Source organism: Rhamphochromis sp. 'chilingali' (assembly GCF_963969265.1).
Source record: "Rhamphochromis sp. 'chilingali' genome assembly, chromosome: 17".
Taxonomy (NCBI): Eukaryota; Metazoa; Chordata; class Actinopteri; order Cichliformes; family Cichlidae; genus Rhamphochromis; species Rhamphochromis sp. 'chilingali'.
The window spans coordinates 23,152,881-23,177,870 of record NC_137944.1 but is presented as its reverse complement, the minus strand read 5'-3'; the positions used below and the strand labels follow the sequence as shown (position 1 = coordinate 23,177,870).

The window sequence follows — 24,990 nt, the reverse complement described above, 5'->3', positions numbered from 1 at the left end:
AAACACAAAGCAGTCCAAATATACATGTGAGCTCAACGCAAGAGCTGAGCATATATTACTCACCCCTGTCTAAAGTCCTAACCAGAGTTATTTTACAGTGAGATCACTCATGTGTGACATGACCACAACTTCCATTATTGTCAAGCTTTTCAGTGTGGGAGAAAAAGAGGCTTTAAAATAACCTACACACTTTATAGTGCACAGTGTACAAAGGTAGCAAAGAATAACAAAAACCATTTATGCATGAAAGCCAGTGCGTGTTTGTCGTGGGTTGAACCTTTCCAAAGAAGCTACCTTTGGAATTTTCATCAGAAGTCTGTTGACCTCCAGGAGCTCCTCTCACAAAGCCGCCGTTCTATATTTACAACGGCCTTCATTGTATTTCGGTCATGTGGACAAAGTGGTTACTTTTATGCAGGTGTCGTGGAGCAAACAAGCGTGAATGACAAATAATGTAACAGTGGTGTCTGAAGCCAGGATGCAAAACAGCAACTGGAGCGGAAGGACATTGTAGGAAAATAATAATGTGGGATTATATGGTTTAATCTCTAGTTTAGTTTGTCTATAAGGTAAAGTCATTTCCCTTAATCCCACACCTTCCTGGGTGCAAGTGACAACAGGAAAATAGAGCCTCTGATAGCTTTAGGTAAGAGGTCATATGGCGGGATGTTTTATATGAATTTATGATCACCTAAGTTAGAGTGTTAGTGAATTGTTACATGTTCTGTTTGATCCAGGGCTCTCATATTCTAGATGCTAAGTAGAAAACTTATCTGGGCTGATGTTTCAGTCCTGGCGTCAAAATAAAAGTTTCAAAGCCTTTGTTACTAAATGCAAAAGAGATTGAATAAAACATAATTAAAGCAAATTAACATAAAATGCAGTTACAGCAGTTTTCCTGTAAATCCAATTACAGCGGGATATATTTGCTGTTACTCAACCTGTTTACAGTGTAGGCCTCAAGAGAGGTGGCTCCTTGCAGGGCAGGATGGTTATTAAACAGGACTATATCCTCTTTGCAGGTCTAGCACAGAATTAGCTGTGGTGTAGAAGAAGCAGATCCTGCACTTTCAGCACTGTTGTGTTACTGGGACATATCACAGGGAAGTGCAAGAGAAACATTTTTGACAAGACAGATGAAGAGAGACGGCGTATGGGCTCCTTCTGGAAGAAGATCAGACAGGGGGCTGGACACAAAATGCCATGGTCCAGGAGAAGTGCCACCAAATACCTGTCCGATGGAGGTGGCATCAACTTCTCAGAGGTTAGACAATATTTAAATAAAATGTGCTCGAAAGCAAAGAAGCCATCACCATGCACTTGAATTTTCCATATAATTTTGTTACACAAGAACGTAAAACGTTCAATTCAACGGAATCCGGTCAAATTACATGTAATTAATTGGCATACAGTCAGTTTGTACCAAGCATGTGCTCTTTATTGCTTAATTATATGAGTAAATAAAACTTTTATTTTATATATTTACATATTTTCAGTTTTTTATTTTATTTAACCTTTATTTATACATGCAATCCAATTGTTTCAATATAAAAGAGACTAACTAAACTAACTAAATGAAAATCGCGAAAATTGTTTACACAATATTAAAACGGAAAAATTCAGATGCATTTTACTCATATTTATTTCTTCATGTTTATAAGGGCAAATAATGATTTTTACATTGTGGCAAATAAGACATAGCCATTCATTTATATTCATTCATTCAGCATTAGTGACAACATTGTATTCATTCATAAATAATCCATTATAAGACAAGAAACCTTAATGATTGCTAATGTGCCTTGAAAGAGAAATGTGTTAAATAGCATATAGGTCGAGTAGCGTTAAGATACTCGTCATCATATCCACTATTATTATTATGGGAAGAAGAAGAATATCCCGTGTCTAGGAAAAACACTGAAATATGAGTAAGTATACAGACAGCTTTAAGCCCAAAATAAAAATGGTCATGTTGGAAAATATGTCAGCAATTGTAAATATGGGCTACACCGTGGTTCAGTGCATTCCACTTGCATAAGGTAGGCAGGTCTGCTTTACTTTAGCACCTGGACAGTCAGACAGACGGCAGAGGGAGGCAGAAGCGCAGCGGGGTCCAGGTCTCTCCACCTCTCCACGGGCGTGTGTCGTATTTAACAGTTACTCGCGAAGAGCAGAGTCTGTAAAAACACAGTACTCAAAGAAACCGTGTCCAGTAACTTTGGACAGCTCTGATTTTTCACTTATTTTTATGTGTTGTCGACACTTCCCGACGAGAAGATGAGCGGCGGCGTGACGCGGGCGGTGGAAAAGGGAGAAGAGGACGACGAAACTAAAGTGAGTGATGCTGCGTGACACTGGTTTAAAAGCACTAACTACTAAGTTTAGCGTTGCACTCACCCGGATTTCATACTGGGCACATTTTGGTCCACAATGACATAGTTCCCATTAGACTTCCCAATTTTTAAGAGCAGTTTTTCATATGAAAGCGAAACTTTTACCCGCAAATAAGAATAATAATAACAACCTCACATGAACTATGTAAAATAATGTGACGTTAAAGCAAAAATCTATCCTTCCTCATCCTCGTTCACCATATTTGCATCACGTTTCCTTTGCTGAACACAACGCAGACTGTTTTTATAAAGATGGCAAATCTAACAACATCACTTAAAATGAGACTTAGGATCCTTGGACTGATGTCTATATTTCTCTAACAGTGTGGGGACATGATCGTGAACATTTTTAGTAATACTTAATAAAAATTTGAGTAAACGCTTCTACTCACCTTAGACCGCCAACACTGTTAATTATAAGCTACGACTATTTAACTAATGACTCTTATTTTAAATAAATAAATAACTCACCTGTGCTGAGGTACTCAATATATGATGCAGTGTTTACCTTTCTTGTTGTTTACTTAAAAAGTGGAATAATGGCAAAAGATGTGGGCTGACCACCAATGCTGAAGTCACTTCAATCAAGGGACACGACAATAGTGTAGATCACGGGTGGGCAATTAATTTCCCCAAGGAGCTGCATGAGAAACTATTTAACTGGTGAAATTAACCAATATTCATTTCATCTCTTTATAAGCTTCTTAAGGAAATTAATTACCCACCTTTGGACTAAAAACTTGCTGCTGTATCCTATAGAAGCTGCAGAAAGAAATTTGACTACTATAAATAAACTATAAATAATGCTAACTGCAGCACATATATATTTTAAAGCAGAATTTAATAGCACATATGGCAATCCAAACCAAAACTGTGATGCTGCACCTGCATCAACAACTTCTAAAGGTAGTATACTTCTCATGTCACATATAGCAATATTCCTGGTGTATAAGAAATCAAAATCTAAGCAATAAAAGCATTTAAAGTAATTCCAAATGTTCTGTGATTTCAAAGAATAAAAAAATCTCAAGCAAGTCCAGCCACTGTATTGCAGTGCTTCTTGTTGCTTGACTTTAGTTTTATTAATAACTTCGCCTGCACAGAAAAATAAGCACTACCATTGTAGATACACCAATATTGCTCTCATGGGCTCAGGAAGTGGAACGGATCCTCTTCCAATCAGAAGCTGGTTCGATCCTTGGCTGCTCCAGTCTCCAGTCTTTCTCAAACTGAGTTGCGTGTGAATGTGTGTGTATGATGTTTACATAGAAAGCACTTACATGTATAAAGAAGTGCTTTTGGGAATGCTTAGAGTGATCAAGTAGAGAAGGGAAGTGCTACACATGAACCTTAACCGTGACCATATACAATAAACTTTTTAAGAATGAACTGATGTGTTCACACAAGGGAAATGTAAACGCTATCAACTCATTAAACACCAGTGAACAATTATAGCCTCTAGCCGTGTTTTGTTTTTGTTTTTTATTACAGATACAGTAACTGTAATCTTTCGAGCCATTGTAGAAGGATGACAAAGCAGGTGACCGGACATTCAAGAAAGTCAAATTTACAGGGAACTCTGAGCGTCACAGCGCTCATTAAGAATGTGCCGGTACTTGTTGGTTTGGTAGTTAAGTAGAAATATGATCACTGGCAATCAAACAGTTTTTTTTCTTCCAACTGTCTTGCGCATTGTTTTCTTGAGATGCTTCCTTGTAGATATAAAATGACAACTATTTATTGTGAATCTGCCAAGTAAAACATTAAACATTGCGTGATGCTGTCAAGATCTCGGTTAAATTAATTTAGTGCTTTAAATCAATGATTTTATACGTGTCGAGTCCTGTTGTGATGCCACATGTGGTGCATGGTGGCAGCGCGAATGAACAGATAATTTGTTTATAAAGACTCTTGGCAGGAAGCAGAAATCTTTCCCAACAAATGCACTCAGGCTGTTCAAGCTTTTCTCCCTCTACTGATAGATCTGGTGCAACAAATTCATATGAGAACTGTTTGTGGTTTGGAGGGGATCTTGTTTGTGTGGACTGTTCTGAGATCGTTCTTGACTATAGTCTCAGCAGATGCATGCAGCTGAGAAGACAGCAGTGTTTTCACATTCAGTTAAGTAACCGGTGAAATAAATTGCTGAAAAAGTAAATAAAAGCAACCAAATTATTTCATTTTCTGAATTGCCTCTTCACAACCATGCCTGTCAAATAATACGATGTGTTTGTGCTGATATGCTGTGCTTAGTTTTCTCCAGATGTAGTGCTTTGCATTAGGGCCAGACATCTTAATTTTGGTTTAATCTGTCCAAAGAACATTGTTCCTGTCTGTGTTTTGTCCTGCCTCCTTATGTTCTCTATTCTTTTATCTTCTCTTCCCCACCTCATTCCCAAACCGGCTGTGTCAGATTGCTGCCTCTGTTGGAGATTTCTTCCTGTAAAAAGAGACTTTTTCTTCCCGCAGTCACAAAGTGCATCTGCTTTAAAAGGCTAAATGACCTCCTCAACATGTCTTGAAGTTCTCCAGAGGCCTGGTAATGAACTAATAATTTGATTAAGGCGTGCTGACCCAGGTTGAGATCTAAAACCTGCAGGACACCGGCCCTCAAGACCTGGAGTTTGACACCCCAGGATAAGAGCCTTTGGGTATATTGTATATTGTGTACTGTATATTGTATATATCAGGCAGAGAAAACATGGGTTTTTTCACCTTAAACATGACCTCAAATAACCCATTTAAATACATTTAGAGGTTTATTTTGTATTAAGTAATGGTAACGGTAATTTAAGGGTAATTTTAGGGTCTCTTGTGTCATGTGTGTGAACATGATGTGAACAACAAGCGCATTCTAGGTAAGGTTGTTATTAAAATACCTTAGCTGGATTCCAATGTGGTTTTCTTAGCTCCACGATATACTTGGAGAGTGACGTGGGAGAGATCGCATGCAAGTCTTTTGTTTGTATTGCAAACACGTCTAAAGGTTATGTTGGCACTACTTACACATCAACAAAAACAACTGAATGACAATGACAGCTGGAAGACAGTGAACCGAGGTTAAAGCAGCACTTAGAAGTTAGTGAAAGAATATGGGGATTTTACATATGTTTGTACATATATCACTAAATCAGAGCACGTGTATATATGACTTTTCCCTATGTTAAACATGAGTAAAAATGCTTTGTTGATACTCTATAAAAGTAGAAACCCCATATTGTTTAAAATTGTGAAAATGGTCCTGCACAACTTTCCAAAGACTAAATATGTCAATTGATGATTTTGTACTGTCCAACAGGAAACCAGAAGATTTAGATCATTAGTTTACTAACAAAAAATAACAAAGAAACCATAAAATAAGCATGTTTAAGAGTCCTTCTTAGATGGTCTGCTGTCTCCTCATTTGACAAAACAAATGATTAGTTGATTGTAAGTTGAACTGTGGCTTCATTATAAGCTTCAAATGGCCACGAAACACGTTATGTAACAGAATATCAGGATTAATATCATTTAGGAGATGTGCGTACTAAGTCAAAGATAGCTGGATAAACATGCACTAACATGAACATATTTGGTCGGTGCAGCATTTGACTTTTGTTTGCATGGTTTTGTTTGCTCTGCACACACGCACCGTGCCAGTAACTCGTTATATAAAGATACTTCATTAATCTCTGTTATGTAACTCTTAACACATTCCTCAGTGTGCTGCAAACTACCACTGTCACTATGTGGCAGATAAATGAGGTCATTCCTCATGCGTACATTAAGATACTAACAGATCAAAGAAATCATTAACTGCCCAAAATTAGCGTGACATTCATACCCATGATGAGTGTATGTAAAATTGTAATCACAACTGCTTTCCTTTGTCACATTCATCAACAAAAGATGTTAAAACAAAAGCTCAGTAGGTTCTTATGTTTAGACTCGAGCTGATCATTGTAATATTTGTTTAAATTCAACGCCAACAAAGTTTTTAGTCCACAGTTCTGTAGGGGAGACCGGGGATAGTTGTAATGTGGGTCAGTTGTAACACTTCCAATTTCTCCAATCAGGGCTAAGTTTCAAATGATGTGACTCATCCTGTGCATGCCCAACTCAGTTCTGCTATCACATGTGAAAAATCAGCACATTTTGTCAAAAACAGACAATTTAACACCAAAAAAAGTAATTTGTATGCCAAAAAGTAAGTTTTTCTACTTCATTTCAATTTCTAATAGCATTATCTGCTTTGCATTTAAACTCATCAAACTTAAATTATGTTATTTGTATGTCTATGGGGATATATTCTGTGTAGGTCTTTAGTGCTAATGTTTTAGCCATTGGCTGTAATGTTAGCTAGTTCATGGCTATAGGAGTCTGGGTCAGTTGTAACAGCAACAGTCTGGGTTAGTTGTAACAATAATGCAGATGTTAAAACTTACCACACTATTACTTTAACTTATATTAAACAAGTTGGGGCAACGACATCAGCAGAGAGAGGTTCACTGGTCGCTTTTGTATATGCGGTTAATGCCATTGGCAACACAATTCCTCCACTGTTTGTGTTCCCACACATACATTATGCAGACCTCTGTGTCAGAGATGGACCAGTAGGAAGTACTGGTAGTGGAAATAAATCAGGATGGGTGCACGAAACAGATTTCCTCATCTTTCTGAAGCACTTTGCAAACCACACCAAGGTAAGCCATGATAAAAAGTAATGGAATTGCGATGCTGGTGAACAACTACATTTTTTCAGGTTCATTGTTATGTTCAAAATTGGTGCAAGAGTTGTAGGTTATAATGCCCACTGAGCCAATGAGGCCAAACTCAAGGAAGACCAACCAAAATTAATGAAATATTCAGTTGCAGAAAATTCCATAACTTGTCTTTTTTGGGGGGTTGGGATATGTTCAAAAGCTAGATTTCTGCATTCTGTCACACACACACACAGCTACATTAATGGCTCTAAGTGCATTCATGTGTTGAATAAACAAAGATTACATATTAATATTTTGTCAGTACCCTTATTTCATTGTGTTACATTTCACCCCAGGATATGTTACAACTAACCCAGACTATGGGGTTAATTGTAACATTTCACTCTTTGTGTTTGAGACCATACCATGCAATGGGTAATTGTGTTGCAGAGAAAATAGCTGCACTATTTAATAGCAGAGACATGTAAATACTTTGCATTACATTTTGAATCCACTACCTTAAAAGAGCTCCAAGTTACAGACAGAAATGTCAAAAATGTTACAACTATCCCCGGTCTCCCCTATAATCTAATCAGTGGAAATGCTCCCTCCAGTTTTTTCCATGCTGTATTTAACATCACAGTCCTGCAGGGAAGCTCTGAACTGCATGCCTCCTTGAACTGGCGCTCTCGCTGTAGCTCTGACGGGAGAATAATCTGGAGGGGGGGGAAAAAGGGTTGGGCAGCTGATGCAGCCTCGCCCAGCCATGTAAGGCAAGACAGCCGTGGCTTCCCATGTACTTAGTCACACAGATAGAGACAGTCTGGATCGCAGCTGCCTGATCATCCCCGGGAAAAGTCCTAGACAACTTTCTCAGCCCAGGTAGATGTAAGTGTGATTCTTTGTGAGATAAAGTGGCATGGTGATTATTATCATGGTGATTATTATGAGGGTAAAGTCTGTGATGGTTCTTGTGGTTGTAATATTTTGCTTTTGCATGGTGAAGTATAGAGCGGTGGTTGGCAGATGATTCATTTAGCTTTGTCTTCCCAGTAGACCAGTCGATACATGATCTCTGCAAGGAAATTCTTTAAATGAACATTGCCGTCTGTTTGATCAGCACGATTTCTCCGAAAAGCAACCACCAAACTTTTATTATTCAATCTGAATTGACCTGATTCTGTTAAGTTTCTTCTCACCTCCTGCGTGCTAGCAGCGGTATTTAACTTGTTACATAAAAGTAATTGTAAAAGTGACACCTCCTATTTGTCAGTTGTTTTCTTGTGTCATGAAAAAAATGATTCAGCTTTCATTGTATTAGCTCAATATTCTTTGGGGATTATTCATGAGACGAGTCTATATTAATACCTATAATGTGTATGGCGTGCGCGATCTGGTGGAGCAGGATTTGCGGATAACAAAAACTTGTTTTAAGCAGATAATTACGTCTTCATTCATAAGGTGTTTAGCCTGTTGCTTAGTAATAAAACACGTCTGTTTTGACTGGTAGTGGAGATGGGTAGGTTTCACACATGGCTGTGAACTCGGGGGGTCTTGCTGTGAGTTACTGCTCGGCCTGGTTTTCCCTTTCCAATGTTTTTAGCTTGCTTCAATGATCTCTGAGTGGCTGATCCTTTATTCGGTGTTGCTCTATCCTTTCACTATGACATCATCTCCAGATCAGTGAACGGCAGTCATGGAGGAGTTAGTTGCCCCCTTGGTGGGACGCTCCTCTATTGATTGTGTAAGGTCACCGGCGATAGAGGGATGCTCTGGTAGCCCAGACTCGTATAGGGGAAGCTGTGATGCCACCTACTAATCAGTACTCATGAGTCAGGCTGGACAGATTTATAAACAGCTGTTTTCATGTCTCCTGTGAGTCTGTTCCAATAATGATGATGTGATCTGCAGTGTTGTTGAGTCTTTGATCATCTCAGCTTCAGAGATAATGACTACCTAATTCTGCTCCGCTCCGCTTACACTGTCCAAGTCCCCCTCATGCTTTTGTGTTCTGGTCTGAGATAAGCCAATCTTAATCTGCTCAGTTAACAGTTTTACGGGTTTAGGAATAATTAACTATTTTGATCATTGTTAAAAAAATGATCTCCATTAAATAAAATTCTTTTTTTCTTTCCTCCAGTCAAATTACTTCTTTTCTTATATAGTAGTAAACTCCATATCTCCACAATATGAGCTGTTTTCATCCTTTTATATGAATCACTGAAGTTACACCCTCCACTAAAGGAGGTAGAAAGAACTAGAAATGCATACAGTAGCTTTGGCACCTCTCAGTATTCCACTTCCATTGTTTTTTATGCTGAATGCAGGACATTAGAGACAGAAAACAGACTCTCCCTTTGGGCTCTCTGCTGCTGCTCAGTTACACAGTTAAGCTACAGTTTGTCTTTTTACCAGAACCTTTATCTCAGCACTTTGTTTGCATTTTTGCATTTAATGTTTCACGTCTTTATTAGTGTCACAGCACTGAGATTCGTAATAATTTGTTTAGCTAGTAACTAAATTGTTAGTAATTGTTAATGCTGTTGTGCTCTCACACACCAAATCGAAAAGTTCGAATGCCACGTGGTTAAGAGTGCTGTTCTCATAGCCAGAACTGTGACATCACACAGTGCCAAGAGCAAAAAAAACCCAAAAACTGCCTGAAACAAAACATTTAGCACAGTCTGAAGCATGAGCTTTTGGCTGATTACTTGCAGACTGCTAGTTCTACTTCATGTTGCACAAAACAGTTATTTAATGGTGCTTTGTTCCATGCCTTTAAAGGAAAATCAATCAACTCCCATAGAAAAGCACGTCCCTCAGTGGCTCTGATATGATCAGTTAAACTATTTTCATGAGCTTTCCCACCTTATGAAACAGTTATATTTGTAAAGATAATATTTCTTTGTGCAAAAAAGGCTACTTGACTTTGCACGCTCTGGGTTCTTAAGGCTTTGAAGTTATATGAGGTCAGGCTTTTACAGAAGCCCTGAGCTGCACAGACAAGCCTGGAGAAGCTGCTCTCCCAAGTGTCTGCCTCTTTGTCTCAAGAGTGGAAGCAGATTATTATCTGCACTGTAAACGCACAGAGCAGATGAAAGGTTTTTTTTTAAAATTATGTTCATTAAAAACGTGAGTTAGCTCATGCCCATAGAGCAGATACATGTAGATAGTGGAGCTGTGTAGCTCTGATGATGTGGAACTATATCGAACAATCTGTAAATGCAAGTCTATGCAAGTCATCCAGTTTAGGAGATAGCTGTACAAATCTTTTAAATATAACAAAATTTAATGGGACATTTAGATTTAAATTCACAAACTACCCTGGCAAGTGTATCATTCTGCAGAAAAGACCATCTAAGACCCTTGTGCTAGTGGCAGGCTTTATAACAATGATGGTGTCTCCACTCGGCTAAGCTGTGATGTTAGCAAAGTGCACACTTACTGGCAGGTGCAGACAGAAGTTTTTACAAGCAACAACTTGCAACAAGGCTTTGGGACTTTTTAAGTGTTGGGGTGATTCCTGAAAAGAAACTTTGCAGCTGAGTTTTCTTTATTTTCTTTCTGGCTCTTTGTTCGCCATAAAGAGAGTGACATCTGGTTTCCTAGCATTCTGTCTAAGGCAGATATTTCTATAGGTGATACTTTTAAAACATAACACAGCGTAGATGACTTAAACCACAGGCCTGGGGAACATATGTCAATGTTTTTAAGGAAACCTATGCCCTTAAGTCATTCTGTTTTGTCCATACATGCATTTAATGGCTTTTACATCAGGACTTAACAGTCAGCACTTACTTCTATGCAAAAAAAAAAAAAAAAGCATTCAGCTATTCTCAGTTCTATTTCACCTTGGAGCGTGATCACAGGTAGAGGCTAGCTGCTCTGTAATAACACATAATAACACTTTTTGTAGGAAAGGTGGTTAATAAGTCTTGCAGTCAATTGTTGGGACTGTTTTCATGCACCTGGCCCCTCCAATATGTGCAGTCAAGTCATTGTGTGAGCTCTGACTTGTGATTCATTACAACTATTACTGTCAGCAGAAGAATAGCATGTGGTGAGGTGCACTGCCAGCTCCGCCCAGGGTGCGCCTGTCCCATGATCCTGCCTGCGTCTCTGTTGAGAGCAAAGCCCTTGAGGTGTCCCTCCCTCAGATCAAAGTTTCAGACTTGGCTTACCTCTCACCGCCTCTGTGCTGATGGTTTTCAGGTGGCACAATCGCGCTCTGAGAGCTGCCATTCAAGCTAAGCCATTTGTTTGAATTGCAAACAGAGAACTGGTCGCTTACGTCAGTAGCCAAATGTGTTCCCCACATTTGATGCGTTGTTTAACGTGGCATGTTCATGCATGCACCGAAACACTCCAGAATCCGAAATCTGTTTCCACTCAGTCACACAGTTTCATTTTATCCCAGTGACCATCGTGATGAGCAGCCACTAATCAACAAACCACCAGCAGTCAGTGGGCGTACCCCCAACTGCCTTGCCACAGAATTACTGGAAGCCTGACACGGTTAAACGGGATTTCACAGGAAAGAAGGCATGGCTGACTAATGAATTTGCCAGTTATTGTATGTGAAACAAAATCTGTAAGAAAAAAGAGCAAAATATCTTATTCTAGGATGTGTTCTACTTTCCATCTGGTTTTCTTGACTAAAAGTGCCTTTCAAGTTTAAACCCCGAGCTTGTTTAGGATTACACTGTGTCCCTTATATCTCGAGTATGTGTGTCCATGTGCTCACAAGTAATGCTTTCTTAAAGCTGACGACATACTGTGGTATGTAGAGTACGTGTCAGTGCCTCTCAGGTGTCATTTTCACTGCAAGCAAATTAAAGGTGTGTAAGTAGGAACAATGTGTGAGAAACATTACTAAATTATTTCAAAAGCATGCTGGGTGCCACTGATGAAACAGGGTGGTATTAATAGTGAGAATATTATAGAACAAATAGCGTGTAAATGTAAAATATGATTCAGGTGGAGTTTTATGGCATTCTTTTGCAGAACCAGAGAGGGAGAAACATCTGGTTCTTTGCTCTCTTTGCATTTTGTGAAACACAAGCTTCTCAAATGCTTGTGAAATAGCTAAAATACCTTTGTGATGGAAAACAGGAGGCTGGAACTGGAGAAACATATTTATGTGGGGATCAGTAAACCAGTGAACAGCAGCTGTAAACATCTGGTGTACGCAATACAAGTAAACAAATCAGCATACCTCAAACTCATGCTATTAGGAGTGTTTGAACTAACTCAGCATATTCTAGCCTTTTGTCATAATAGTAATAGTTTTGGGTATTTACTACAGGATTACAAGTTCAAGTTTTTAAACTAAACGAAGAAGACAGTTACAGTGCAAGAGCTTTATTTTTGCCTCAGGCTCTTAAGCTGTGCGCCATTTTTGCAGCTACCTGTTGCCCTCTGTGGTCACGCCCACACGGAATTTAATTAAGGCCACTGATGACAGCGTGCACAGCAGAACCACAAAGCACACAGTGTTTTCACAGGAGCTCGGCCTACACAATGTCTTAGCATATTAAGCACTCCATATGCTCATATACTGTAGGGTGGGGACAAACTATACATGAGCTATACACTCCAGACATAGTGGATTTGGAGATAAGATAAAAATGAACTGTTACGTAGCTCACCAGCAATTAGAGCGTTATCCTTCACTTTCAGGGGATTTTGTTTGTCAAAAGGACTAAACCGTTTGTTTTCTTTGCATACTTGGACTAAAGCAACACAAATACACCTTCATCCTACTAAATGGGTGTTCCCAAGGACAAGTGCGTGTTTTTACAATATTAAGCATTTGTTTGTTATGTGGTTTGACTAAAATCACAGGTGGGTTTAGCTGACTTTCTCGGGTGAGTTAAATGTATTTGTGTCTATGTTTGTGGGAGAAAAAAATGAAAAGTACCCCTCAAAAACGAATTACTACAGCAAGTCACGCTGATTAGCATGTGAGCGTAGATTAAAGAGTCATGATCAGCACACAATGACACGTACTTCCAGTGAAAGAGTACTCTCACTGGCGGGAGTGTCTGCCTTATTAGGACAACAAGATGCAACACTATTGCAGCAATAACTGGCAAGGACAGTTTAAGGAGATGATCCACACAAGGGCACATATACTGGGATTCCTACTTCCTCATTCAGAGAGCAGAATTAACTAGAACTGAACTGAAATATAAGTAGGCGATATATCAAAATAATAGAATAGAATAGAATAGTATACACATATATAACAATATCTACAAAATAGAATGCAATGCACTGCAGTAGATTCAAGAGAAGAGGTCACATCTCTCGGATCAAACATAAGGCATGATGCACTGATCAAAACAAACCAAACAGAACAGATACTATAAAAATGAGTGGGACAGACTAGAATACAATAGAAGAGATGGACAGTTACAGTGAATTACCTTGGCCATGAGTTATGTTAGTCAAACCATCTGAATCTTTCTGGAATTTCCAGTGTGTGTGTGTGTGTGTGTGTGTATTATATAAACTTTAGTTTATAAAAGCCTGCATGACAAATAATCTCCGTATTTTCTGTTTCCGTTGCCAAGGCGACACGTTGACTCTGGAGTGACTAAGCAGTCACGGATGTTTTGAGTTGTGATATTTTTGTCCCTGACTGGTCAGCCTTGGTTTCATTTTCTCCAGTGTTTGATCATAATCACCAGACTTGGCCACGAGGGCAGAGTGGAAATGTTTCCTCATTGGCGGTTGCTAGGCTTCACAGTCTAGCTGTGTGGCATCCAAGGAGAAACCTCAATAAAGGGGAAGTTTTATGCACCCCCCCCCCCCCAAAAAAAAAACCGCTCTCTCTCTCTGGCTTTCAGCTCCACCCTGTCTTTCAGTTGAGACTTTCATTTTGAGCCCTGCTTCATTTCCCGATGCTTCATTTAGCACATCTTATCTCATCTTTCATTTCAGGACCGTTGCAGGCAGCTTAGACTCAGCTTACAACGTCGAGACCAGACAGGCAACACCTCACAACAGCACAACAGTAAGGTACAACTTCAAAGCAGTTTTAAAACTATTTGTTAACTGAGAGAAAGAGAGGAATGCAGAATGGGAAGTTTGATATATACATATGAGGGTTTGTGTTTGTTTTTGTTTTTTTATACTGAATGTAGGAGAGCACCATAGAATTTGCGCCGCCGCAAAAACCTGAAGGGCAGGAAGACGAAGTTGAAGTCAGACCTCACATAGAAGTTGAAGTCATCAAAGTATGTGAGCTTGTTTTGCTTGCTCATGTTTATTGATAAAGTTTGAGCAACTCAACACTTCAGTTTTAACTGAACTACAGTCATATTATCTAACATGCTGCGGTCACTGTGTCATCCAGTTTTACCTTGGAAAAAACCCACCGGAAGAAAGCGTCAAGATGCTTACGGACGAGGTGTCCCAGATTCAGGAGGTCAGTGTGTGGACAAGTCAAAGCTGAAAAGCTATTGGTGGAAAGCAGAGTGTGTTTCTTTAAGCACAGCGTTCAGCTGTGTCAAGGGTATACCTGTGGTTCTGCATAGTACACATCTTTTTAATGCCTGATGTGTTTTTGTATTTAGGTGAGGTATTGTCTGAAGACTCTGAGACAGCAGATGGCAGCCAGGCAGAATGGCAACAACAACCAGGTACACACCCTCTGCCTCAGAAACAGTTCAACAGATTATCTTTGGTCCGGCAATTTGGAAGAATAGTGATTTTAATGCCTTAAAAGGATCAAAAGGTTAAGTATATTACAAGTTATGTATATATATGTGCTGCATATAAGGCTAATTTCCTCCTCTGACCAAACAGTAAAGATCTACAGTAAATATCTACCAATTTTACAAGATCTACATGACATTTATAAAATAAAATAAAAAGCTTTTTTAGATGAGCTTTGCCCTTAAAATAGGTGGCAGCATCTAAGTAAAATGCAAATGACTGAGCAGAGTTAGTGGTTAACAATAGCCTCCATATAAATGATAGAATATTTAAGCAAGAGTTACAACTGGAAAATTACTTGCCTAGTTTAGATGTTATTTGGCAGGGTTTCGATGTGAATGCAATTTCTTTAAGTTGCAAAGACAGAAATATCTGCCTGTATCCTTCAGTTTAATACCAAATGCATATCAGATAAAGAAGATGTTATTATTGAGCATAAACTTGTAACTGCATTTGAACGTGGGTAATTAGTTGATAGGTGTATTTAGTGCAATTTAATTTAATGTAATGTTTTTAACATGGGACTATAGAAAGTGACCTTTGAGTGCAGTCACTCCAGGACCTGCAGCTTTTAGAGCTTCATAGGTTGCTGCTTGGTCTTTGTGAGTGTTGAACTGTGCGTGTGGGTCACCTTCTCTTAACCTAAGAGGCTTACGAGACCTGCATGGCCTTTAAAGCAGACATATGGAATACCCAAATTATGTAACACCTTAGTGCTCCTGCTTCTTGGTTTAAACACAAACACAGCGTATCACAATATTAATTGTGTAGACCTGAACTGTTCCATTTTATGTGCAGCTTTTTCCACACTAATTCCTCCTCCCATTTGCTCCTTTTTCCTATTCAGCGTCCAGCCAATGGCTTCAGAGTCAAAGCACCCACCAGCCAACCAGGTGTCATCAATGCCAACGGCGTCCACACTGATGCTTACGTAAGCTCGCCGTAGTTTGCAGAATTATCTGACCTCTTCTGAGGCGCTCCCGTGTGTAGCCTTTATCATTTGATTATTCATCAGTCTGAGATGAATGAAATGGGGAAATGGAAGAAGTCACTTTCAGCTGCAGTTCATTTGAATGCATTCAAAGTTTTATTCAAATGACAGTCGTGATGGAAAAAAATGCCTGTCCCTGCAGCAGTTCCTCATTGATTCAAACCAGACAACTGCCTGCTTTTGTAGAGAAAATGCTACCCAGGCTTTCATCAGCTCATAACAAAGCTTACCACACACACACAAGATATTGTCTTTCCCATGCATTATTCTCGACTTGGCGGATCATAACAACTGCTGTAATTCAACACCATCTACCAAGCAAGCAGTGTTGGCGCTGCAAGAAAGCTTGTGTGTGTTTGTGTGTGTGCATGCTAGTCAAACCCAGTATCTTCTATGTATCGTATATAGGTAAGGTAGGATCAATTTACACTTCCCTTTAAGTGGTTTCAGATTGTATCACAGTGCATTAGATGTGTTGTGTCTCCGGTAGAGGAAACCATTCTGTCTTCCCAAATAGGAGCCTTGAGTTAAAAGATTATCTGAGTAGAGTTTAACAGCTCCTTGTCTAAATGATTTTGTTACCTCAGGCTAGACCATGCAGCCTTGTAAACACAAAGCAAATGGCCTATCAGCAGCCTCTTTTATCAGTTTGTTAGCCCATGTTGAGCCCTCTGGTTCAAGAGGCTTGTGAGATTAAATCTAATTGAGCACTTTCTTTGTGTGTGTGTGCACTCTCAGGTTGGGGATAATCAGGAGGAGAGTGCGAGGCTCAGAGAGGTGACCAAACGCCTGTATGCTCAGCTGAAGGAGATGGAGAAGCAGCATCAGGAGGAGATCGACATACTGCAGGTCTGTATCAGGAGATGAGTAACGTGACACAGCTTCCTGTCCACTGCAGCTATGACTCACCCCTCTGATGCTCTCTTGCTCCTTTAATCGTCCTTGTTATCTGTCAGTGTTATCTTTGGATTTCATCCCTCATCTTGTGATCCTCCACTGTTTGGATCTTTGCTCTGCAGTACATTCATCTGTCAGGACATGTAGGGGCACCGCCCGAAGACAAACACTTTACTTTACATATGCAATTCTTTACTGTTAGTGACTCCAGCGAAACAAAATTACGCAACAGGAGGATATGAGACATTATTTACTAGGAAGTTATCTAAATCATTAATTTTTTTGACTGAATTCAGTTTAGACAGAAATAGCCGAGAACAATACATTTAAAAACAAAACATACAGTCACTTATCAAGCTAAAGGGGATCAATTATCCTGATTTTTTATATCAAATGTACTTTGTTACAATGAAACTTTCAAGTGGTGAGGTCAAGTATGTACAAGCAATACTTGTGAGCCAGCAGCTCAGGCTTTAGACTGCATTAAATGCTCAGTTTCAGCATTTTTGTACTCGTAGCTCTGTGTGGGATCATAGAGGGAGGATATCCTTAATATGGTCATCCAGGGCACACAGATCTGTTGTTTAACCTCATGTTTGTGATCAAGAACACGTAAAACTACTCTAGTAGAGTCCAAGAATATTTTTGTATGCATAACAGGTTCTCTTTAATGCTGCCAGGAGAAATTAATAAAGCTTAGAATCATTAATTTAGCATTTCTAAGAAGCCCTAAGGAGACAGATTGGATACCTGTCCCGAGGTATACGCCGCCTCTCACCCAGTGACTGGGACAAGCTTCAGAATAGATGCATAATTTCTGAGCAGGCACTGTTTTGCCTCAACTAGTTCAACACTTTGAACATCTCATGTAACAAAAAGCAATAAAAAGGTGCAAATAAAATGAAACTGGGGGGATTCCAACTAAGCCGCATTTTCTACTCAGGTGGCAACATGAGTGAAAAAAATACGTGGAGTTACAATTTGTTAATTCAGCTATCTTAGGGATACTAACTGTGGCAGTGAATCGGCCTTATCAAATCAATGAAAACCAGACTCAGGTCAAACTTTATATTATAGCACACCAGAAGGAAGTTCTCACACTTTGATTTTCCTCTCAGGCCGAATCAAACGAGTATCAGGCACAGCTGGCTGAGCAGACAGAGCGGCTGCAGAAGGCCGAGGAGCAGTCTGCAGAGAGAGGTCAACAGGTGGAGGAGCTGCAGAAGCTGCTGGGAAACATGGAGATCGAGAACGGCATCCTCAAAGACAAGATGGCTGCAGGAGAGGCGGAGCTGCTGCAGCTTAAAGCAGGCGGAGAGGAAGCAGGAGAGAAGGAGCAAAGGTAAGACTGCACGCAGACTCATAAAAGAAGAAGTTTCTAATAAACCAATAATGAGGAAAGGCTCTGCCCAGAGAGCATCTTATAAAATCTTATCTGATTGATGTTGCGTTATTTAAGGGAAAGCCACTTTTATGTCCTGCAGTAAAAGAGAAATACATCTTTTACTCACGTGCTTGACTGTATATAAGCTTTCTCGTGTATCTGCTTTCAGGTGTGCAGAGCTTGAGAAGGAGGTGGCTGTCCTGAAGGAAAAGATTCATCATCTTGACGACATGTTAATGAGTCAGCAGAGGAAGGTCCGCCACATGATCGAACAGGTATTTATGCACATAAGGATGTTGCCTGGTGGTGCATAGTGTACACAGACACACACAGACTTGCAAGCTGCCCATAAACACACACACACACACAGGAAGCCACTAATGAGAAAATGTGATTTCTGAGGAGGCGGCCACATGAAGTAGAATTGATTTGGGGGGATGAAGCCAAGCGGAAGCATGTGGTGAAGCAGAACCGCTGGTGATAAATAAGTGATGATGCATCTGCTTCAAGCAGACAAGCATCTTGTGTTATTCATACGGTCTCTTATTGTTTGTTTGTTGCATCTATAACGCAGCTCCAGAACTCCCGCACGGTTCTCCAGGAGAGAGATCGAGCCATCAGGGATCTGGAGGAGAAGGTGGCTTTCCTGGAAGCAGAGGTGAGGAACTTTCTAAAAAAAAATGCAAACAGGCTGAATCACTGAATTTATCTCTGTTTTCTTTTGTTTTTAAAGCCTTTCTTTGCTCAAAAGATGATCAAAAACAGCTGTAGCTTTCTTAAATGAGCTTTTTAAATCTCATGATAAAAAGAGTCTATTATCCCCTGTGTTGTTCCTTAAACATGGCACACATAAAAGAAGGTGGTGCTCAAAAAAATGCACTTTTTGCTCCTGGCTGTGCCCAGGCATGTTAGAAAAATTCGTTGGCCTATTATTTCAATGAAATTATATTTTTTGCAATTATAGATTTACAAGTTCATCAGAATAAATTAGGTGTTGGTCACAGAACCATAAACAGACTATCGATGTCAGGTTTTTGTCTTTTTATGGGCTTTGCCAACAGTAGGAAAATATAAAATGGCTTTGTTGTTTGAAGTAAAGCTGTGCCTGTGTCAAGCCGAAAGAATGCGCCGTTTAACGTCGTTAATCCCGTTCCTGTTTACAGAACAAAGAAATGCATGACCACATGGAGTACTACCTGGCAGGCCAGGATCTTCCACCCTCATCTACTGAGAACAAACCAGAGGTTGTTTACAGGTGAGCCATCACTTCCTAACTTACAGTCCTTTCTATTAGTCATCCTACAGTCAGATGTCTAAAATAATCTCTTAACATTTCTTTTTCTCCCCCACCTCTGTGCAGCAAACCGCTGACACCGACAACTCAGAGCAGCAAAGCCCTCCCATTCATCAAAGTCATTGAGATCAAATCATGATTGGAGAGACAACCAAAGGAGTTAAATACTGTGTACATATTTATATATTTAACCATATATGTAAAATGCAGCTCTGCAGTGATTTTCTTTTAATTGTATTTTTATAAAGGCTGTTTTAGCAGACCTCACGCACATTCTGTCGATACCTCGTTGTTGCTTCTAGGGCTGTTCTTTGTACCTTCTTTTGGTTTCCTCAAAACAAACAGGGATCCATGCAGAATCTGAATAAGCTGTTTCAACAGGTCAAACTATAAGGCGTGTCAGTTAAACGCTGTTGCTAGTCTAGGGTCGAATGCACGAATAATCACAGTGATTTTAGTGTTTTCATGATCACAGTCACTCTCGGGGTTCAGGGTCAAATTCCTCAGTGCTTTGCACCACGTTGCCAATAGCAGGCGTGCGGTTATGATGTCAGCAACAAAATTTGTTTCACGCTTAGCTGAGAGATTGGGTCAATCGTCATACTATTTTGATTTAAGTTTGACCTTGTTTTAGCTGCGCAGTGACAGACTAACTGCCTCAACGTGCTTATTGTACAGGCCAAACATGTTTTGTGCTAAAAGGTTATATTTAATTACGCTTATTTTTGCTTGATTATTAACATAATTATGCATTGTTCGCATTGACTTTGCTGCTTCTTCCTGTCAAATACCTTGTTGCACTCCAGGATGCATATTTTTAGAAAGTTACTTTATACTGTGAAGAGTGTAGATACCCTGAAGTTCAGTCTGCGTCACTTTTCTGTAAACTTTGTCCAGTTTTATTTAAATTTAATAAAAGAAATGGTTTATTTGACTCAGTTGATTTACAGCGCTTTTTTTTTTTTAAATCATGGGTTACTATATCCTTCCTCTATGACCTCACACCGCCACCTAGTGGAAATACAGGGACAATAATTATAAAAAAAGAGGATGGGAAAGTTCCCTCAAAACCACAAAAAACCTTTTATCTTCATATAAATACACGTCACACGTATGAATTTAATAAGTTAGCATAAATATCTTACATTTGTACATTAATCAAACATTTGTATTTACAATTTCAACTCTCAAGAAAAAAAATAATAAATTCAGTTGACTTGCTGCTTTTACAAAAATGAAATGAAACAATTGTTTTCCTCTGCACACATTAAACAGCAAACACACACATACAGAAAAGGAAAAAAAACCTCCTGTGACAGCAAGACTTTAACAACTGCATCATTTTCTAGATCAAAAATATAGAGGATAAGATGTCTCTCGCTGTCCATTCTGAGCTTATTTTAAGTTTGATGTTTTAAAGCTCATTTTTAAAGCCAACCAGTCAGTCTGCTACAACTTTTTATTTCCCCGTAGACTGACCGCACACCATACAACCATCCTATGACTGCATCACAGCGTGCTCTCCAGTGTGTTGTAGTTGTCTTTGAAACTTTTGAGCTCCAGAAAGTGTTTGGGCCTCTTGCTGCGCTGGCCGGTTGAAGGCAGGTAGGTGATCTGGATGGTGGAGGGAGTGCTGCGGACAGGAGAGCCTGTCAGGTCCTTGGCTGCGGACTGGTGATGCTGGTCGAGGCTGGTGGTGCTGGAATACGCCTTCACGCTGAGGGTGATAAAACAGATGATTTCAAATGTACTGCATAAACGGACAATGCAGACCGCATCACTTGCTGCAACAGAAATAAGACTGGTTTCAAGTCTGGACCAGTACGGTGACACTTACACGTCAGCCAGTTCGTTTAGAGCTTGCTGATATTCAAGAAACTCAGGTTCCCCAAACACCTGAAACAAATATTTAAATCCACATCAGCAGATGAAAGAATTTAACTCGTTATATTCTTGTCTTTTATGAACCCTCTGTGCCCCTCTGTCCTTCTAGTGAGTGTCAGATCACAGTTTACTTCATAACGTCAGGTGATGAGCAACCACAACTTTTTACTCTGAAGGAGGCTGTAAAACTTTGTAAAAAGCCTCGATGAGTCAAAGAAGCAGGATCACTGTCATCACGAGGATTTCCAGAACTTTTCTGTCAATAAGAGTTGCTGATTCAATAAGTGCATGCAATTAGGCCATGTTACTGAAACTTTGTTCGAAGTGACTTTAAGGTTGTTGGACTCAGATGCTTAGCAAATAAACTTTCATGTGATGTGAACACGTAATCAAACAGGAGACAAGGCTTGAGTTGAGGAGGAGGAGGATGAGATGGAGATTAGAGGGAGAAGAGAGAGCAGTGGTGGATGTGGCAGATGAAGAAGACGTCTTAAATGGTCCTAAATAGTTTGAAAGCAATAACTGCAAAATCTAAATTAAGATTATATTTAGAATTAACACTTTACGGTAGCGTTAGATTTTCCATTCTTTCTGAATTCTGGAACCTGAAACATTCTAATAAAGTTCTGTTGGGATACAGTAAAATACAGTAAAAACATTTATGCACCCCAGTCCCATGACGAGCGCTGTCGTAGCCTTCAAGCAAACGGTCAATAAGTGCACTGCGGCTGCTCTTTATCAGAGAGTGGGAGTTGCGCAGCTCAACTAGCCAGCTCCTGAAGCTGCGTCCTGTAAATGCGCTGGGGCTCCCACTTATCTCCTGCAAAGGAATTCCTGTGGCAGAGAGAGGAAGGAAGACAAGTTGAAGGTCAGGAAAGACGTTTTAATGCTTTAAATGGAACAAAAACAAAACAAGAACAGAATTAAAAATTATTTTACAATAATAAAAAAAAAAGAAGCTGAGACACAGTAGAAAATTCAACTGAAACCACAACAAAAAGACTTGTGAATCACTAAAACTCTATATTTCACTCAAGCTTGAAACTTTTGTGCCACCACTGTTTGGCCAAAATTACAGAGAAAGCTGAGAAATGCATAAAACCACTGAGTGGACATATTACAGCTAACTGGCAAATGTTTACCTTTAATATGCCCAACAACGATTATATCATCTACTGATATAAAATCAGAAATATAAACAGACTCAGAGAAATCAGGCTGTCAGGTGGCACAGCAAGAACTCATGAACACGGCTGCAAACCACCACCAGCCAACTCAGTGGTAAGCTGCATCCACAAAGCCAGTTCAAACTCTACTGTGCAAATATGGGCCTGAACTGCTTTAAGTTGGACTCAGCTGAAGCATAAAATGATCCTGTCTTCTTTTGGATATTCTGACACTTCCGCTGGGATAAAGAGGAAAGGTGCTATCCAGGTTCAAAACCCATGTCTGTGCAGGTATAGGGGTACATTACTGCAACAGCACAGCTTGCATATGTAAGACGGCTTCATTAATTCTCCTGGACAACATGTTTTGGAGCAACACCATGTTGAATCTATGCTAAATCGCCTTTTGCATGCCGGTGCAGTAAAAGAGTTAGGGTGCTGAACTGGCCTCCCTGCAGATCAGATCTGTCACCCACTGAAAAAAGAATGAAAAGGGTAGCCCTGAACTCTACAGCCAAAATCCTATATAATTCAATAACTCAAAACTACAGCAATATAAGTAAAACACTTGAAAAAGATGATGTGGGTTTGGACAGCTGTGAACAAGCTCAGCATGTTAAAAATGTGCTCCTTGAATCCATGAACCTTCTCTGTGGTCTTCCTTTGTTCCTCCTGCACCTATACCTTCCAGTATATCCACTATCCCTCCTCTGCACATGTCCAACATATCTCAGCTTTGCTTCTATAACTTTGTCTCCAAACTGCTCAACCTGAGCCGCATTCTCTCTTGCTTCTACCTCTCCACCTGCTCCCTCCTTTTACTACAGATCACGATGTCATCTGTGAACATCATAGATCATCAGAGACTCCTGCCTGACCTCATCTGTCAACCTGTTGATCACCACTAAACTGGAAGGGGCTCTGAGCCGATGAATACATTTAAGGAACAAATTGTAACTCTCACCTGAGTCACGGATTGCATCCAGAGCTTTCATTCTGTACAGGTAGTTGTAGCAACCTTTGAAATATAAGATATCAATTTGTTACGTTTAAAAAAATAACTAAATAAAAAGGACAACATTTGCTCAAAATGAGTTTAAAAAGCTGACTGACTTATCTGTGATGCCCGCTTCAGTCTGTCGTCTTCTTCTGACAGGAGCAGAGGTTCATAACGTATCTCATGAACTTTGGACAGTCTGGACTCAATCTCCTCCCTCAGACCCTGTAGATTAATTCATAAAGAATTTATTAATATTAAGGCACAAAAAGTTAATAATAATAATAATAACAAAACAGTAAAGATCCACGCCTCACCTTTGGTGCATTGTGGCCAATAGGTACATGAGGCCCTCGGCGGGATCTCATTGCAAAACGCATGATCTGCCTTTTGACGAATATAAACAGCAATACAAACACCTGAACACAAAACCAAGCGTGACAGGATTGAGGTTAAAACGTATCATAAACACACCTCCGTGTACCAGGTATCGAGCTTTTAGTGTAACTTACTCACCAAGCTTCCATAGGCCATAACCAAAACAACATTGACTCCAGATAACGGCGATGACTCTGCCATGCTGCCTGTCAGTGCTTACAGTCTATGCGACGACGAATCACTCTACAGCTTCAAAGTATGCTTCGAAAAAATAAAATATCAGCAACTGAGCTGACCCTTGTCTTTTTCTTCATGGGCATCATGCGCTAAGATATGCTATTTAGCTTTCAGTTAGCTTTGCACTGTGAGGGCGGGGCCAGAGCTGATTTCCGCTTGTGAGTGTTGGATTACCGTAAGAACCATGCAAGAAGGACACGCTAAACAGACTTCCTGTCGTTATATGATGCTTAGTATATAGGTTATTATAATTACCTATTACTAAAGTACAAACAAAGAACTGCAAAAGAAATAAATAAAAAATAAAGACTTTTTTGCCCCCCCCCAAACAACTAAGTAAAATTCATCTGTAAACACAACCTGCCTAAAAGGGCACAATTTATATCATATACACATTATATTACTGTTGGTGATATTTGTAACACATTCAATGATCTATGTAGAATGTAATACTTATACATATTATTTTACCTGTTTCATTTTTTGTTTATTATTATTATTATTATTATTATTAGTAGTAGTAGTAGTAGTAGTAGTATACAACACTATGTAAAAGTATTGATCCAGCCCTGTGTGAAACAGATGCATAACTAAAAATCTAAAATACATTAAAATGCAGTATATTAGGAAAAATAATTCTACTATACTTGAAAGTTAATATTTGGTATAATCACCTTTAATTCTTCAACACAGCCTGAACTCTTAGGTTGTGAACAACCACTTTGTACCTCTACTTTTGTACTTTGTACACTGAACACAGTCTGAACCAAATATTTCAAATATGTATTTATCACTCCACCAGACCTGGTTCCCCTGACTTTCAGTCCAGGTCTTGTGTAATTTAGCATATCTCAAACTTTGCTCCCCCCTTTCCTTCATTAAGAGTGACTTGTTGACAGCCACCATTTCTGAGGCTTCACGAACAGTAGATGGATCATCTGAAGGACCAGATACATCTCTCAGGT

At 39.6% G+C, this 24,990-nt stretch overlaps 2 protein-coding genes across 6 annotated transcripts; one reads left to right on the top strand and one right to left on the bottom strand.

Annotated features, from left to right (window-relative positions):
• Positions 1 to 2,088: 2,088 nt before the first annotated feature.
• Positions 2,089 to 20,297, top strand: tuft1b (tuftelin 1b). 5 transcript variants are annotated; one of them, XM_080863992.1, is made up of 12 exons: positions 2,089 to 2,334; positions 14,021 to 14,098; positions 14,224 to 14,316; positions 14,436 to 14,507; positions 14,656 to 14,721; positions 15,645 to 15,728; positions 16,527 to 16,637; positions 17,804 to 18,027; positions 18,239 to 18,344; positions 18,644 to 18,727; positions 19,233 to 19,324; positions 19,430 to 20,297. In XM_080863992.1, the coding sequence occupies exons 1-12, from the start codon at positions 2,278 to 2,280 to the stop codon at positions 19,500 to 19,502; spliced, it is 1,140 nt and encodes a 379-aa protein (XP_080720118.1). In that variant the 5' UTR covers positions 2,089 to 2,277; the 3' UTR covers positions 19,503 to 20,297. The 5 variants fall into 5 exon arrangements, with proteins under 5 accessions (XP_080720118.1, XP_080720119.1, XP_080720121.1 ...); XM_080863993.1 differs by lacking the exon at positions 2,089 to 2,334 and adding an exon at positions 7,827 to 7,963 and having other exon boundaries at positions 14,021 to 14,093; XM_080863995.1 differs by lacking the exon at positions 2,089 to 2,334 and adding an exon at positions 7,879 to 7,957.
• A 165-nt stretch (positions 20,298 to 20,462) lies between these two features.
• On the bottom strand, positions 20,463 to 24,195 carry LOC308385196 (protein C1orf43 homolog). Its single transcript, XM_080863999.1, has 7 exons — positions 23,927 to 24,195; positions 23,728 to 23,829; positions 23,527 to 23,635; positions 23,378 to 23,431; positions 21,915 to 22,081; positions 21,201 to 21,259; positions 20,463 to 21,080 (listed from the first exon to the last, which is right to left on the bottom strand). Exons 1-7 carry the CDS (start codon positions 23,987 to 23,989, stop codon positions 20,873 to 20,875), a joined length of 762 nt encoding a protein of 253 aa, XP_080720125.1. The 5' UTR covers positions 23,990 to 24,195; the 3' UTR covers positions 20,463 to 20,872.
• Between the last annotated feature and the right edge of the window lie 795 nt (positions 24,196 to 24,990).